The 15781-nt window shown below is 40.9% G+C and overlaps 1 protein-coding gene across 1 annotated transcript in view; it reads right to left on the bottom strand.

Moving 5' to 3' along the window:
• The window catches only part of SLIT3 (slit guidance ligand 3), a 519985-nt gene that overhangs the window by 36159 nt on the left and 468045 nt on the right, over window positions 1-15781 (bottom strand). The window contains exons 28-29 of the mRNA XM_074156582.1: window positions 15376-15515; window positions 2026-2119 (exon numbers count right to left, since the gene is read on the bottom strand). Coding sequence (XP_074012683.1) covers window positions 2026-2119; window positions 15376-15515 — 234 coding nt within the window. The remainder of the gene's footprint in view (window positions 1-2025; window positions 2120-15375; window positions 15516-15781) is intronic.

Genomic DNA, 15781 nt, shown 5'->3' with positions numbered 1-15781 from the left:
GACAGCACAGGACCGGAGATGGTTGTTTTCAGCGAGACCCAGCAGCAACCACACATCACTGCAAAAGCGGCTGTGGGCTCTCAGGCCACTTCTGAATGGTTTGGTGCGACTAAAGTATGAAAGAAAAAGCAATGCTTGGACAAATCTACTTTCAAGGTTAGGCAGGCTCCTTCACCTTTCAAGTCTGGGCTGCTAGAAAGCACAATGAGACAGAAATAGTAAAGAAACTCTGGATTTTTGTGTAGCATTCTATGAATAGTGGGAAGAATAATGCAATAAACAGTAGTTGCAAGTAGTTATTTGGGCTTCCCTCAAGGGCTAATGGCCTCACTGTGAAGAATGCTTTTTTAGCAAACAAGAAAGAAAAAGTGTCTTATTTACTCAAATTATTTGGGTGGCAGGTATGAAAATGCTTTCAGTAAGGGTAAAACCATTCAGGACCACAGCTGTCTCCATCCCTTCATACATCTAAGGAAATTTGAGTTACAAGCCTTTGCCTCGTAATGTGATGTAGCTACTGGATTAGCTGGATGATGGATTAACTAGGAATGAAAGCTGGAAAGAACATCGGGGACTATTTATGTACCTGCACACACCTCCTCATCCAGTCCCTGTGCATCATTTCAGGAACTGTCCTAATCATTTAATAGTTTCATCTTCCTCAAAAGTTGGAAACATTTCTGTCTGGAGGCTTTTCACCCACAAGAGAGGCTTGAGTTGTACAGACTGACTGTCTAGCGCAGATTCAGCTGCCCTTGATACAGCCAGCATCTCTAAAATTTTGGTTTGCTTCCTTTTAACTATCCTGAAATGTTCTGTGTATTCCACTATTCTCACATGCTGGTTGCTTCGCAAAACACAATCTGACCCCAAACTGCAAGTTACCAGGAGACTGTCTCCCCTGTGACATGCTGGGTGAGGGCATCCCTCGCCAGCACCCCAGCCCTCCCTCGCAGGAGGGAATCTGTGAACCCCCAGGATTGCACTGTCTGGGAAAACAGCCATAGGGGAAAGTGCAGAATGCAGCTCACACTGCACTGAACTCTCTTGAATTTGTCTTCCTTTCTTACTTCCTTGATTCAAAGATCTTTTCTTGACAAGCTTTCCACAGAGCTTGACTTTTCAACTGACTGTCTCTATTTGCTAAACTGCTCTGAAATTCCCTCTTCAGACAAGTGATGAACACTGCTACTATGCACCTCTCAAAACACCCCAACCTCCAAATCTCCAGATGTTTTACTGCCATTTAAAACACAAGGCTTTCTTTTGCCCCTGTGAAACAGTCAGTGTCATTCCCAATACACAAACATAAACACAGGAGACTTCACAAAATCTAACATGAGCTGAGTGAGGATCATCTCTACAGCCAACAGAAGAAGGCGGCTCTTGAGTGAGAGCCATCCCGTTCTGCTGCTGCCTAGGTGAAGAAATGTGGGGAGAGAAGCCCCACTGTGGTCAAGGCTGGCTTTTGCCAGAGCACTCCAAGACCACCAGCTATCCCAGAAGACAACAGCTAAAGTGGGAATACAACAGAAAACTCCTGAGCTCTGCTTTCTGCTCTGGCCACAAGTTTATCTCTTCCTTCTGACTAGTTACGGGGTCTGGCTTTTAAACCCTGAGTCAGCATGGGCTATAGAGGGCTGAGTTACATCTGTTAAGGCTCCTGTTAAGCTGCTTGAATTGATGGATGCCCTAAGGAACACATAAGGAAACTGTCCTTAGTTCCTAATGCAGGCTAGGATACTCTGCAGTAACTAACTGTTCCAGGAGTATTCCTTTTGCCACGCTCTATTCCAGAATGATTTCTCTGCTCTGGGGGTACTACATCCGTTACTTTCAAGGAAACCAGAGAACGCTAGAAAGGTATGTATGGTTGCATTAAAATTAAAATGTGACATGGTCTGAAGTCTATAGTATAGTATTTGCATTAACTTGAATTATTTTTACCAGTTGCCAGTTCAACCCTGGTCAAGCCAATGGATGGATCTGCCCAGTGTGTGGAGACCAACATACACACAAACTTACCTGGTTCCTTTGTCAAGGGGAAGACATTTGGACTCATGTTGGCATGGATTTAGATCAGGAACACAGTGGTTAATCACCTCATCACACAGTTCACCTGAGGCAAGAAAAAAAAGCAATAAAGCTGTAACACAACTTGGACAACCCTGAAGCAGCTCCAACCATGATATCAGTTCAGGGATGCCAAATCTCCCTAAATGGAGACAGCTCAGAAGTGCAGTGGGAAGTGACAATACTTCGTGTGAGGGCATGTGTGACTTCATTAAATTGGGCTCGTTTGATCTATAGTGACAGTACTGTTTCTATCACATGAATGTGAAAGGCTGGTATAAAAACCACTGACATATAAACTCCACTTGGAGACAGACTAAGGATCAAATGGGCAGTTCCTGACCCAGAACCTCTTATATCAAAGCAAGAAAGTGACACAAAAGCGCAGTTGCTCGTTAGACCATAACATTTTCACACTGAAACATATTTTAGCCGTAGTTAATACTCTGCCAAAGAAGCTGATTGGACATCATCCTGGAAAAGAACAACAACCCACAAAACCTCCCCCCCAAAACCTCTGCGACTCTCAATAATAGGAACCAGCTTTAGGCCTGCATGCAATTATAAAACATTCGCTATTTATAAGAAAAGTACTAGCTCTATTGTGCTCACAGGAGATGATGTTTTTTCAGAAAAAAATCCTTCACGTGTAAGCTCAGCTCAGCTGTTTCTAGCTATGGTGTGTTACATGCCATGCACCTCCCTGGATTTGTATAAATTTTAATAATTAATAGTTCTAGAATGTTTAAACCCAGATAGTTTATTTAAATACCACCCCTTCTCTGAGTCCTAAATTATTAGGTCACACTTCAGTACCCCAGGATTTGAGATGCAGCCAAAGACCACAGAAATCTTTGCCTTCCCAAGAAACCAACAGAACCCTACCCCACACCTCCCAAAGCCTTGCAGGAAAAGCAAAGGTCAGGTACTCTCAACACGGAAACTCCCAAAAGGTACAATCCCAAAGTCTCCCATCAGCTACATCAGAAGGCCACATCTGTAGGGTTTTAAGGTTATGCATATTTTGTGTGCCTCTACATGATACGTACCATCACATGGGCCACAAGCCATATGGATAGTGTGGGAAAAAGGATAACGTGGGAGGCACTGGTGGGCTGGCAATGTTTTAGCAGGATTTTCATGAGGCTGCAGCTCCACCTGTCTTGGGAGAAACTCTATTTTCAAAAATCCTTACATTTCTAACTGTAGCGGCTACAGAGAAACACTTGAAAACACAAGCCAAGCAAACCACAAAGATCAAACTTCAGATAGAAAATGCCAATCCGCACCGTCCGTCTTTTATCAGTCTGGTGATCTGGCAGGGATGACTGAGCGCACAATTTTGAGGATGACTCTGGTGGTGACAGGTATGGTTTAAGTTGTTAACACCCTCAACTCACTCCTTCAAGTTATTTCTCCCACATCTCCAGCCTCCCTATAGTACAAGCTACATAGCTCTTTCTTTGACTCTTCATATTAGAATGGAAGTATAACAAGTATTTGCAAAAATCACTCTCTTTTTCGTATGTTTCAAATACAGAACATCTAATATATCCGCTTTTGAGAGTTGTCAAGCATAAATGAGAAAGCATAGCAAGAACACAAGCCCTGGAGGCATGAGAGAGGGTACTGCCAGCATAAACCCTATATTCCTGTGACACATGTACCCTCATGACTTTTAGTGGGCTGGGTTTGGCAATACTGGAGAAGTCTGGCATGACAACCTGCAGTGGACAGTTTATTGTTCATAGTATCAGTTACAAGACAACCAATCCCATTTGGAGCCAAGGAATCCCAGGAAACCATCACTATTAAATAATACCAAGTCTTTTTACAGCCCTGGACAAATCTTGGGCAGGCTCAGGAAGGAGGACATGCCAATGAAATTGAATGCTGAAAATCCATGGGAACCAAGGACACAGATCATTCACTGGACTTGAGGTTTGCCGTTGTACTTTGTTACTCCTCAAAAGCATCTAGAGACATTTAAGTCTTACAGACACGAACACAGCTGTCATTGGGGACATTTATTCACACATTTTTGAGGTGGCAGAGCTGGAGATAAGTCTGCTTTCTAAGCAATCCCCAAATCCGCAGCCCACCAACCCTCCCAAACACTAAGAAGCAAAGAGGCTCCCTTGGCCTTTGGGCAGACATGAACACAAGTGGGTCAGAACTTGCTACGATGCCTGGACAACTGCCAGTTCGTCATCTTGGTATGCCTCATCTCCTTTGGGTGTTACGAATCTTATGTGAAAATAAACATGAGAGAAAAAAAAGTAACTGGCTGGTGAGATTAAAAGAACTCAATGACCTAAAGCTGGAAATCTTTTTGGAAGGCCATTTAATAACTGAAAACAGTGTGGATAGATGCCTTCAACTATCTTTTCACTAAAAATGGTCAATACATACTTTTGAAGTTTCTAATTTTTTTTTGCTTGTTTTGAAGAAAAGGAAACAGTCTTTAAAAAAAAAATAAGAACAGTTTCATAAACTCTCAAAGGAAATCATAATTCATCTTAAAGTATTCTTCTCAACAGTCTTGACAAGTGCTCTGAGATCCAGTAAAAATCTCCCCAAATGTCAAATATTATGACTCACTGTGTCATTCTGAAGGCACCACTATCAAAATGTAGGAGAATTCTAGGCTAGATACCAAACATAGCATCCAAAAAAATTTATCATTTTTCATGCAAAACTTGGAACATTTACGGATCCTTCCTGTTATTTTTCCCATCTATCACTCATTAGGGAGCTCACTTGGGAACGCCTTGCAACTAGAGCAGCCTCATCTCAGGAAGAAAATTCTTCTTGATACGTTATTTCAGGCTCCACCAATGCTCACTAGATGTTGCAGAAAGCATGCCAGGGAAATAAAACACTTTCTGAAAAGCAAAACCCAAGGCACCAGCTACACAAAGACTTTCTCATATTTTATTCACTCAGAAAATATCTCGGCCAAAAAACTCTGCCCTCAGACCTGAGAGTGCAATATTCATTGGCCGCTTTAATGTCAGTATCAGAGGAAAAATCTGATCCTCTTTTTTTTTGGAGTGACACAGGGCTGCTTCTCTGTGCAGCAATTAAAGGTCTAGTCCAAATTTCTCATTGGATAGCTATGTGAACCTAAAACCAAACTGGACATTAATCTCAGGCCAACTGCTAACAGCACTGATTTCTCTTTGTGGAAGATATTTGATCATGCTAAAACAACAGAAAACTTCAGTGTAATGCTTTCCCAAATGTAGAAAACAATCCAACATCCCCATTTTTCTCTCTCCTGTGTATTCTCAAATCAGAGCTCTGATTTAGGTACACAAGGGTTTCTCAAGACAGGAAAACAACAACTGTATTTCTTTTCTAATGAGTTCAGCAATTTTTTTTTATCCCAAATACTGGTTTTTCTTTGTTTCATCAAGGCACACTTACTCTCTCTTGTTGGAAGTTGAAGAGAATAGATCAACATACAATGTACCCCAGTGAAGAACAAATTAAGACTACGTCAGATGTACAAGAGGAAAACCACTTATGCGATCAGATTTTACTTTTCATAGTAGGTGGAGGTATTAGGTCAATTATGTTCTGTGGTCTGTAGAACTGAGGTGTGATACGGAGAGGGTACCTACATAAAGATAAGCACATCCTCAGCTGTGTGAGGACTGCATTTCACACTTCTTAAGGCCAGTGGTAATGTGCTGGGAGTTAGTGCTTGTTTGGGAGAAGCAAGCACTAGACAGATGAAAGAAGCTGTCTGATCTGCCACAAAAAATGCAACTTTCAGGTTAGAACAAAGTTGTACTGACAGGTGGAACACTAACAGGTGGATCTCCCATTGCTGCTGTCTCATGCATTAAAAAAAGAAAAAAAAAAAAGAAAAAAAAAAAGAAAAAAAAAAAGAGAGAGAGAAAAAAAAAATCCCAAACCAATACAAAAGGTATTTTGCCCCTTTGAAACTACTTCCCTTGGCCTTCCTACTCATTGGTTTTCCATAAAACACAGCAAAATTTTTTTTTGTCTCATGCAACATTTTCCTGCTCTTAATTTTTCAGCAAAATCATGAATTTCATGGAGCTTTCCACATTCACTTTTCACAGGACTCACTGCTTATGAAGGGCTGCCAAGAAACAACATGCTTAGGTTTTTCTGTAGCCTTCCACACGTCTCAGAACGAAGCCAAAACAACAATAGAGCAATAAAGACGACTTTTACACACAGTTTAATAATCATCTTTCTTTTTTCCGTTCTGTGCTGTCATGATAGCTATTTATTTCATGCCACATTAGACTTTTAAAACCAGGATCCAAGCTACGCTATTTCTCCTTAATCGGTAAAAGAGAGATTGGATGCAGTAATAGTATTTTACTTGCTTATCTGTAAGTAAAACTGCAGTTCTGAAAAGACAATCTAGACCACCAATTAGCAACCAATGAGTCAGATTATTTTTCTTTTGTTTCATGTGTCAGTTGGGTGATACTTTGTTCTCTCATTCAGAGTATCCATGAAATAATTAATAAAACAACATAGAAAATATTGTCATCCTTAATGTGAGAGAAGCTTTTGTAAGGCCTGGAAGACTAAAAGCAAAAATGCTGTCAAGAATTTCACAATATTACTTGAGAAAAGGAAAGTGCTTACAGTGAAGAAAGGATGAAGAAACCCTGGCCTTTATCCACAGCGCAAACTTTTACAGGCTGCACAGGGAGAAGTTATGTATTTGAGTGGTTAAAGAATATGTTGCAATTTTCCGAACTTTGCCAGGTAAGTCAGAATGCAACTCTTCTCTTTACTGCTAATAAAGAACACTGTAATGTTTTTCTCATAAGAGATTACTCATTTTATGTCTAATAACTTGTATCGGAAGAAATGTTTTTTGTATTGTGTTTTCCCCTTCTCTCTTTTCAGTTATTAAAATTAAGTCAGCGCCAACTGGAAATTTCAGGAGAACACAGAACCTAAAAATTGTTGAGTGGAACAGACATAGGATGTTCCTCCAATACTAGTAGGGATGTTGCCGAGAAAATAATTCAGTTTGGAATGCTGCTGAAGTTTGATGAAAAAGATTTGAGGCTCATCTTAGAAAATAAAAAAAAATTTTTTTTCACTTCCAAACTGTTTTAATTGCAATGAAGAAAAGAGAAACTCTGTCAAAATCCTTCAGTAGCAAATGCACTTGGCTGCCATGCTGGGTACCAAAACATAAAAGAAATTACCTGGAATGCACTGTAGAAGAATTCTCTCTCTGGATTATTAATGAAGTTTGCTCTTACTTGATGAATACGGCCCACAATACTTATTAGGCAAAGAACTAAAAGTTACTTTAAGCTTTTTATTCTGTGTTAATGCTTTAAAAACTCCTGAGTTTTCATGTTTTGATTTTGGCATCTTAAGCGGGAATTTGAAGTTAGACTCTACATTGAGATTCCCGAAGTAGCTTGTTTTTTTCAGAATTAAGGAGCAATTATCTCTAATCTTGAGGTTAAACAAAGGGATAACTGATTAAACAACAAGATCAGCGTAGAGAAATAATGATCCTGTCACTATTTCTGAATCTTGAACAAGGAATATGTTCCAGCTCTGTTCACTGCCAAAGTACGAAAAATTACATTCACCATCACAAATGCCACAGCAACAGTACATACCATAAAACATAACTAAACCAGACAATTTCCAGTGCTCTTACAAGGTGGTAGCCTGCATATAGCCTTATCCCTCAGAACCACTGTATCTGCAATAGATCCTAATTTTGCTGGACCCCCTAAGTTTTTGAGCCGTATTACTTCATATGGATGCTTTCCAATTATATGATTTGTCTGGAATCTATTAGGGATCACTTTAGGTATTTGCACGATCTCATGCATCCAGTCACATCTGAGATGCCATATATCTTCTGAGACGTCATCTCAGGGCTGGCACAGAGGACACCGGACACGCTCTAGACTCATGCCCATCTGAACGGAGGATGGGCAATGGGGGTTGTGGTCCGTTCATAACGCTTTGTCTTTGCCACTCCTTCCTCCTCACACTGCTCTCCTGCTCCAGCTTGGGCTCCCTCCCATGGAATACAGTCCTTCATGAACTTCTCCAATGTGAGTCCTTCCCACAGGCTGCAGTTCTTCAAGAACTGTTCCAGCATGGGTCCTTTCCATGGGAAGCAGTTCTTCAGGAACACAGTGAAGGGACACAGTTCCTGCCAGAAAACCTGCTCCTACACGGGCTCTTCTCCATGGGCTGCAGCTCCTGCCAAGAGCCTGCTCCTTGCGCGGGCTCTCCATTGGCTGCAGCTTCTTTCAGGGCATATCCACCTGCTCCGGCACGGGGTCCTCCACAGGCTGCACTGTGGATATCTGCTCTGATGTGGGGCTCCCTTCATGGGCTGCAGGGGGACAACCTCCTTCACTGTGGTCTTCTCCATGAGCTGCACGAAAATTTCTGCTCCAGCACCTGGAGAACGTCTTCCCCCTTCTTCACTGACCTTGAGGTTTGCATAGTTGCTTCTCATATGTTTTCATTAGTGTTGCTGTTGGGCTCAGATTTGGGCAGTGGCAGGACTGACAGGGAAGTAGCTCCTGATCTCTTCTCACAAAAGCCACCCCTACAGTCCCCCTCCTCCCCTGCTACCAAAACCTTGACGCATAAACCCAATACGGTCTTTGAACCAACAGAGGCTTCTGAAGAAGACTTTATATGCAGAAAGATTTAATTATTTCCTACTGGCAGTTCTAACATGGCCATCGCTGTGGTGTCAAAGTGCTGAATACACTGACTGTCCACAGGTCACAGTCCTCAGTCCACAGTCTCTCCCAGCTTTATAACTGTGCAGTTATGCACCACCTGCCAGTAAGCAGGCAAGCAATGGGCTTGCGGTTAACTTCTAATCCTCTGATGTGTTTCTTCAGAGGTTGGATTTCATGAACCATGAATCCCATTTGAGGATGATATTCACTCCACCCATCCTTTAAGACAGTAGTAGCTGAGATTCCATTTTCTTAGGGATATACCGTGGTCCTGATGAACAAAGAGAAATTCTCCAGTGTATCTGGTTCCCCACATGACGCATTCCATTTGACAAATGAGAATATGACCAGAGGAAATCCTGGAGCTGAGAGCTCCAGCATGACAGGACACCCATACTGAGACTAAAGACAGGCTGCAGCACTGCCAGTTACTGTGCTATTTCCTCTTTCAGCCCCAGTACAATGAGATAAGAGAGTCCAATCTGATAGCAATGACATGTGGGTCTCTCTTACTAAAACACGGCTGGAAATAGGCTTAGGCTCTTGAACAAAGCTAAAAACTTCCAGCTCTTCCAGCACTTCTCTTTCATGATCATACAAGTGGGAAATGTGGGTGTCTTTTTATTTCTTGCACAGAAAGCAAACACACTTCACGTTTGCCAAGTAACTAAACTGAGAAACTTCCATGTAAGGCAGAACTCCTTCAAATAAAAGGAAGAAAACACACCAAGCTTTGACCACAATTTTCTCTGTTTGTCTTGAGGAAATTATGGCTAAAGTTCTAGTATTTTAAAAGAGGCTGATAGTTAAATACTTGTTAAATAAACCTTCAGTGTTTATTGGGCAGTCCATATCCTTGTGGTACCACAAGGCTGAACCACACTACCTAAAACCTTCCTGTTCCTCTATCAAACACGTAGTTAAAAACTCGCAAGGGGCGAATAACAACCTACGGTTCAATGATCCTCCTCAGCTTCATTCAGCTGTCATGGTGCCCATCTCAGGATTGCCGCAAATCAGTCTCACGATGGTTAGCGATGGGAAACAGGTTGGAGAGGTCCAGCAAAGAGTGTCAGCCACAAGTCACCACACTACTTCTTTCTTCCAGAGTTGTTTGGCTTGACTTAGTGCTTGGCTTTGGCCAGGAAACATTACCACAATCAGATACGCCAGAGAAAGGGACCATAATCACTAACAGTGAATAGTGTTCTGTCTAAAAGTAGCACAACTGCAAAAATCTCAGATATCATCTACCACAGAACACCACAAGGTCCCCTAAGGTAAAACAGATCTTAGCCTTCTCTTCCAAACACATAAAACCAGAAATAGTTTCTAGCTTTTTTCTGAGACATTTTTTTTTTTCTGTGATACAAACTGCTTGCAGCTTTTTCCCAGGGACACAAACTATTTTAAAACACTTGCTCCCCCCTCTCCCCACCATGGGATACCATGTATTTTAGAAAAGACCTATTTTCAGTAGTAGAAGCCACTAATTTTTTTTGTTTGTTTAGGTTTCAGAACAAAGAGGTGTGGCTATTTGCTGAGGCTTTTTAGGATCCTTAGCAAAAACTGAAATATTTCCTGATTTTTTTGTGCGTAAGCACTACACATTTCTGCTTCTGGCTAAAATCAAATAGATGGGAAGAAGCAAAAGTCACAGCAAACAAACAAAACTAAATAAACCAGGAGGTAAAGCATAAAGCCATTCAAAGTATCTAGTACATGTTCGATACAGCCCATTTAGTCCTTTATGTTTGGACATCTTTTCAAGGCAGAGCACAGAGGACAGCGAGACTGAGGAGAGGATCTCTTTTTGGGGGTAGGAAGTTCTATATTTGGATCTAGAGCTCTAAGCAAAACAGTGAGGGCTCTCAAGAAGGTCTAGTCTATGACAACAGAGAACAGAAAGAAGGAATGGAAGAGAAAAATTGTATTAATTTTGTCCTACATTTCTAAACCACAAAGCCAGGGAGACAGCAGAAGGTTTATATCAATAGCTGGAGATAGGCCATGTTAAAGACAAAAATTAGAAAAATACAAAAAGGAAAAGAACCAGGGTGACTGATCTAATTCATAGCTTCCTCTTTCAATGTTCCTATATAGGTTTCTTTTTGAAGAGGAGGAAAACCTACAAGACTGTAAGGAGGAGCTGTAATCCGTGGAGGCGTCCCACCAGGTTGTAAAGCGGCCCACAGACTGCTCAGGCTTCAGGGCTGGCTGGACTCTGGGTACACGATTATCCTGGAGCAAATACATATTTATAATTTAACTTCAGGATTAAACTAAACAGGTGAGGAGACGAAAAATAAGATATCAGCTGGCAATAAAAGCAATCAGGACGCTGCTACACAGCGTTAGTATTGGTTTGGTTATGTAAATGCAGGCAACAAAGATTGAAAATATTGATTTTAAGAATGGGGAGGAAACCTGGTGGTGCAGGTAAGGACTTGAACCTTTTTTATGGCAATCTGCTATCCGCCTACCCTCCCTCTCAGTTTTGTCTTCTTTAGCTTATTTTTACCTGCTTCATGGAATCCATTTGTATTAGCACATTGTTTCAAATTTATTAGATGGAAAGGAACTAGGAAGGAGGTTACTGTGTGAGTGTGGGGTTTTGGTGTGGCTTTTTTTTTTTTTTAATGTAAGTGAAATGGGGCTGGAGTGTGGGAAATTCCTTCCCTCAGCACTCAATTAACAAATTGGCTATTTTTCATCCACTTTGAGTGGAGGAAAAGACTGTCAAAGAATTTTAAAGGAAAACACTGCAAAAAGTTATTAATTGAAGAAAGATCTTTGGACTTCATTATTCCAACTAATGAAAGCACAATTCATGCATCATTATTTGGGATATTGTTTCCTAAAAAGGCTACAACAAATAAAATGAGACAGACAGAAGATAAAGTAAGAAAATACTAAGGTATGGAAAAAAAACAAACCCTGGATGCTGCAACTTTGTCAATAGTCAACATTTCCAACACATGCATTTCTAATTTGCATTTCATTTAGGAACATGATATTTACAATCATGATTTAACCATTAGTCAACTAAACCAAGGGAGATCCTAAATATTTCTTACAGAACAACACACATACACGCTCTTGGATCTTCTTCCTGCCTGTATTCAGACTATTCTTTGCATTACAACATACATTTATTTCACACATGCAGTGTTTACTCTAATATCATTGCAGTCTTACCAGTATTATGGCACCCAAGACCACAAGAGTGATGAGGGACTCAGCCTATCTACTTTGCAGTGCCCCTGGAGCCTGCCTGCCTCTACAGTCGAGAAAAGAAGGAATCTGCAATAGCTGAGCTGGGCAGCTATAACTAACAGTCTGAATGTTATTCAAAACATCACAGATTATCACTACAGAAACATCTAGTCTGATCTCCAGCGTAAGACAGACCACTCTGGAATTAACTTGTGTTTTAACTACAGCATCTGCTGAGAAATCCAGTTTGTATCTAGGATAAACAAGTCTTATTTAATTACATCGACAGAAATGTATGGTCTGGATTTGTTCAGCCACAAAGGCCAGCCAATGAACCTCCTAAAGAAATTTCTATTCTCCATACAAGTGTTTGCGAACAGAAGAAAAAAGAGGGCAAAAAAATACTTGCTCTGTCTGCCTACTCTTGTGAAGCCAAATAATTTTTTTCTTGAGATCTTCAAGACGTATTCTCAATCCCCCAATGTTTTTCATGTTTCACCTCTAATCTTCTTTACTCATCTCTCAACTTGCTCCTTGAATTGTGAACAACAGAACTAAGTGTACCATTTGGGCACAACACAAAGAGGTATTACCTACATTTTCTGTCCTACTAGATACGCCCTACCAATGGATATCACTGGTCTTTCAGGCAAAGTATCACATTGAGACCTCACTGTCCCCCAGACTACTTTACAGAAAAAGTGTTTCCTTGGGAAGTACCCACCATCATCCATTCTTTGTTTACATACATATAGGTAAAATCCATACACTTGGCAACTCTGAAGCACACACAGTTTGCTAGGACGTTTAGCACAGTCAGCACCTCAGAGGGCGGCAGGTAGCTCAGTGCGCAATTCTGAGCATGGGAATAAGTACTCCTGACTCCTCCAGTGACTCGCTTTCTCTCTGAAATATTAACATTCACTATTCTTAGCATATTCAACACAATAGCAAAGTCATCTGCACCTACTTTTTTTTTTTTTTTATAGATACTGCCATAGTAGCTTCAGGTATTGCTTCAGTATAAAAAGGTTTATTTAAAGACAATATACACAGAGATGCCCTGGATGTCACAGGAGACCAGTCAAACTCTTTGGTCAACAGATCCCTCTCTTTTCAGGTCAGACACACAAATCCCCTCAAAGTGCTTCTTCATGACTTGCTTATGTGCTTCCAAGGCATTTCCTCAGCTGCTGTTCATTCAATCAAGCAGCTTCAGATGATGTCCAATTTCTTGTGTTTGGATTCAACTCTTAGAGGACCCTCAAAGCCATGGCTCAGATTTGCTTGGCTTGCATGTAACTTTTGCTTGGCTGATGGCTTCAGTTCTTCCAGCCATTTCATGCTGTTCCTTTCTGCTCTGAGAGGGCCAGGTGTATCTCTGAGGGATACTTCAGCCCAGCCAGCTGCACTGCAGTGAGTCCTTCCAGGTGACTGATCAGGTTTGATGAGATATCCCCCTCCAAAATGGAGGTAAAGCAGGTTAAAGCAATTCTTTTATCACAGTTCACTAAATTCTTCCTATTTTTAAGCAACATGAGCTATTGTAACGCTTCAAATTTTAATTTAAGCAACAGCCCTATTGTTGCAATCTTTTTCACTTATGATTCATATGATATTTTCCAGAAGTATTTCCTGCTCTTCTTCAAAAATTCAGTTTGTCTCAACTGAACAGCTTTGTATTCAAAGCTATTGCCTGCACCGTGATAGCAAAGACTCATTGCATGGCATATACAATTGTGTGTATCCTACGTTGCAAGTGGTGTCTAGGATTTGACAAACTCCTGCTAATAAGGTTAAGCACAACACAGACAATATTCAGGTTAAAAAAAAACAAACTGGAAGTTGATTAAAATGATTTCAAAACCGATTCTGAAGTATCGTATCATATGAGTTCTCTGGCCCCTATCCAGACTGCCATTTGAGAAGAAATCCCAATCTTGTTCTTTCCTATCTTTATTCTCTGCAAAACCCAAGATAATCTAAAAGGAAAGCGCATTTGCATATATACCGGGTTCAGTTCCTTACTAGATATGTCTTTTCTTGGCTGGAAAAATATATTTCCTCTTGTAAATGTAAAGACTCCACCTCCTTGTATAAAGTTTTGTTTGAAACCACCCAAGGACAGCTCACATAAATAGCGCACAAGTAAGCACAATGGGCTCAACATCCTCTAAGCAAAACTCTTTACTCTGCTAAGCTGAAGTTTTTCAGTTTTTGGCAGAAAGATCATTTTAGAACTCCAATAAATGTACATTCAAGTCATAAGGCTTTTCTCAGCTAAAGATTTACATGGGCCTCCTTTGTGTCAGCCACAAAAGTATTTTAAGAGTTTGGAAATTCTAGAAGCTTTCCTCCTGCCTTACTCAGCCACTCAAGCTTGATCCTCATTAAATCCCCTGACATGTAATATATTCCAGCGTACAAGAAGCCCTTCATTACTTCTCCATGCTTAGAAGGTAATAAACCCATTTCAAAGGATGGAAGTAGGAACTATTGCAGGTGTTTCCTTACCGCTCCACGCTGAGCCAGGAAGGTCGTGCTAACGCAGTTTGAATGAGTCAAGGCTATGCTCCAGTAATGACTTGAGAAAAAGCATTTTTAGATTCCAGTAAGGAGGGTTTCTGCTCTTACAGAAGGCTTACGAAGGAATTTATCTGAAATGCAGGATGGGCGCTGGAGATAATAATTCCATATCTAACTCAGTTACCAGCTTCTGTCACCGTGGACTTAGCAGGTGACTGCACATCTGCCAAGCTGGGCTAACTGCCATGGGTCCACTCTGAAGACTACAACAGAGCCTGCAGTATCTTACACAGCCTTTGCCTCTCCACTTGTGAAATGGAGATAATGAACTTCAACAGCACATTGTCAAGCTCATTTTATTTAATAAATGTGGACCTCTGAGATCTCAGGTGAAAGCCATGCCCCAAAAGCTATTTTCCTACCATAATTTAAACAGGAACTATTTTTATTTTCCAAGATTCAGAACAGATGTATATCAGACTCAGTTCAGTACTGGGAATATTTCTGAAATACATTTACAGAATGTGCACGCAGAAGTACAAATTTCTCTGACACCTTAAACTTCACTGTTTTTCTAATGTATTTTACAATGAAGCATCAGTATTTTGACTCAGAAAAATGGCCATGTTTGTGAGCATGTGTATTGCAGTATCAGTAGAACTAACACCTTTCCAGTAAGACACCCAGGTTGCTTTAAAATGGGACCAGATTCTTGGTTTATTATACACTCATGGACAAAGTAAACATGCATTTGGACCCTCCCCTTCAGGCACTGAAGGGACTCCTCATGGATTCCTGTTCTTCTTTGTTTGTGGCCCTTTCTTACCTGTGTAATTAGGAGGACAGAGACAGACATAGTTGTTGATCCCATCCACACATGTAGAGTTATTCTCGCAGTCATTATCTTCACAGTCGTCTGGGTTTATTTCACACCTCTCCCCCTCATACCCAAGGACACAAGAACAGCTTTGGAGAAAGAAAAAAATGAATAAAAGTCAGCATGGATCTGAAGGGGCAGGAGGTTTGAGGTATAAAACTGAAATAAAAACATATAAAAGTGAGTTGCTGGAGCCAAGTTCACTGCTGTTGTGAAGTACAGAGCACTTTAACCCTATGTGTTTGGTGAGGGATGCAGTCTGATGGTTCATGGGGTCATGCAATTATTTACATGAGACATAAAAGCACCAGCAGATGACAGCCTCTGTCGTGCTCCCCTTTGCTTTCTTTGTGGA

The sequence above is a fragment of the Numenius arquata genome, chromosome 11 (assembly GCF_964106895.1).
Source record: "Numenius arquata chromosome 11, bNumArq3.hap1.1, whole genome shotgun sequence".
NCBI classification, from domain to species: Eukaryota; Metazoa; Chordata; class Aves; order Charadriiformes; family Scolopacidae; genus Numenius; species Numenius arquata.
This window is presented reverse-complemented; position numbering and strand designations above follow the sequence as displayed.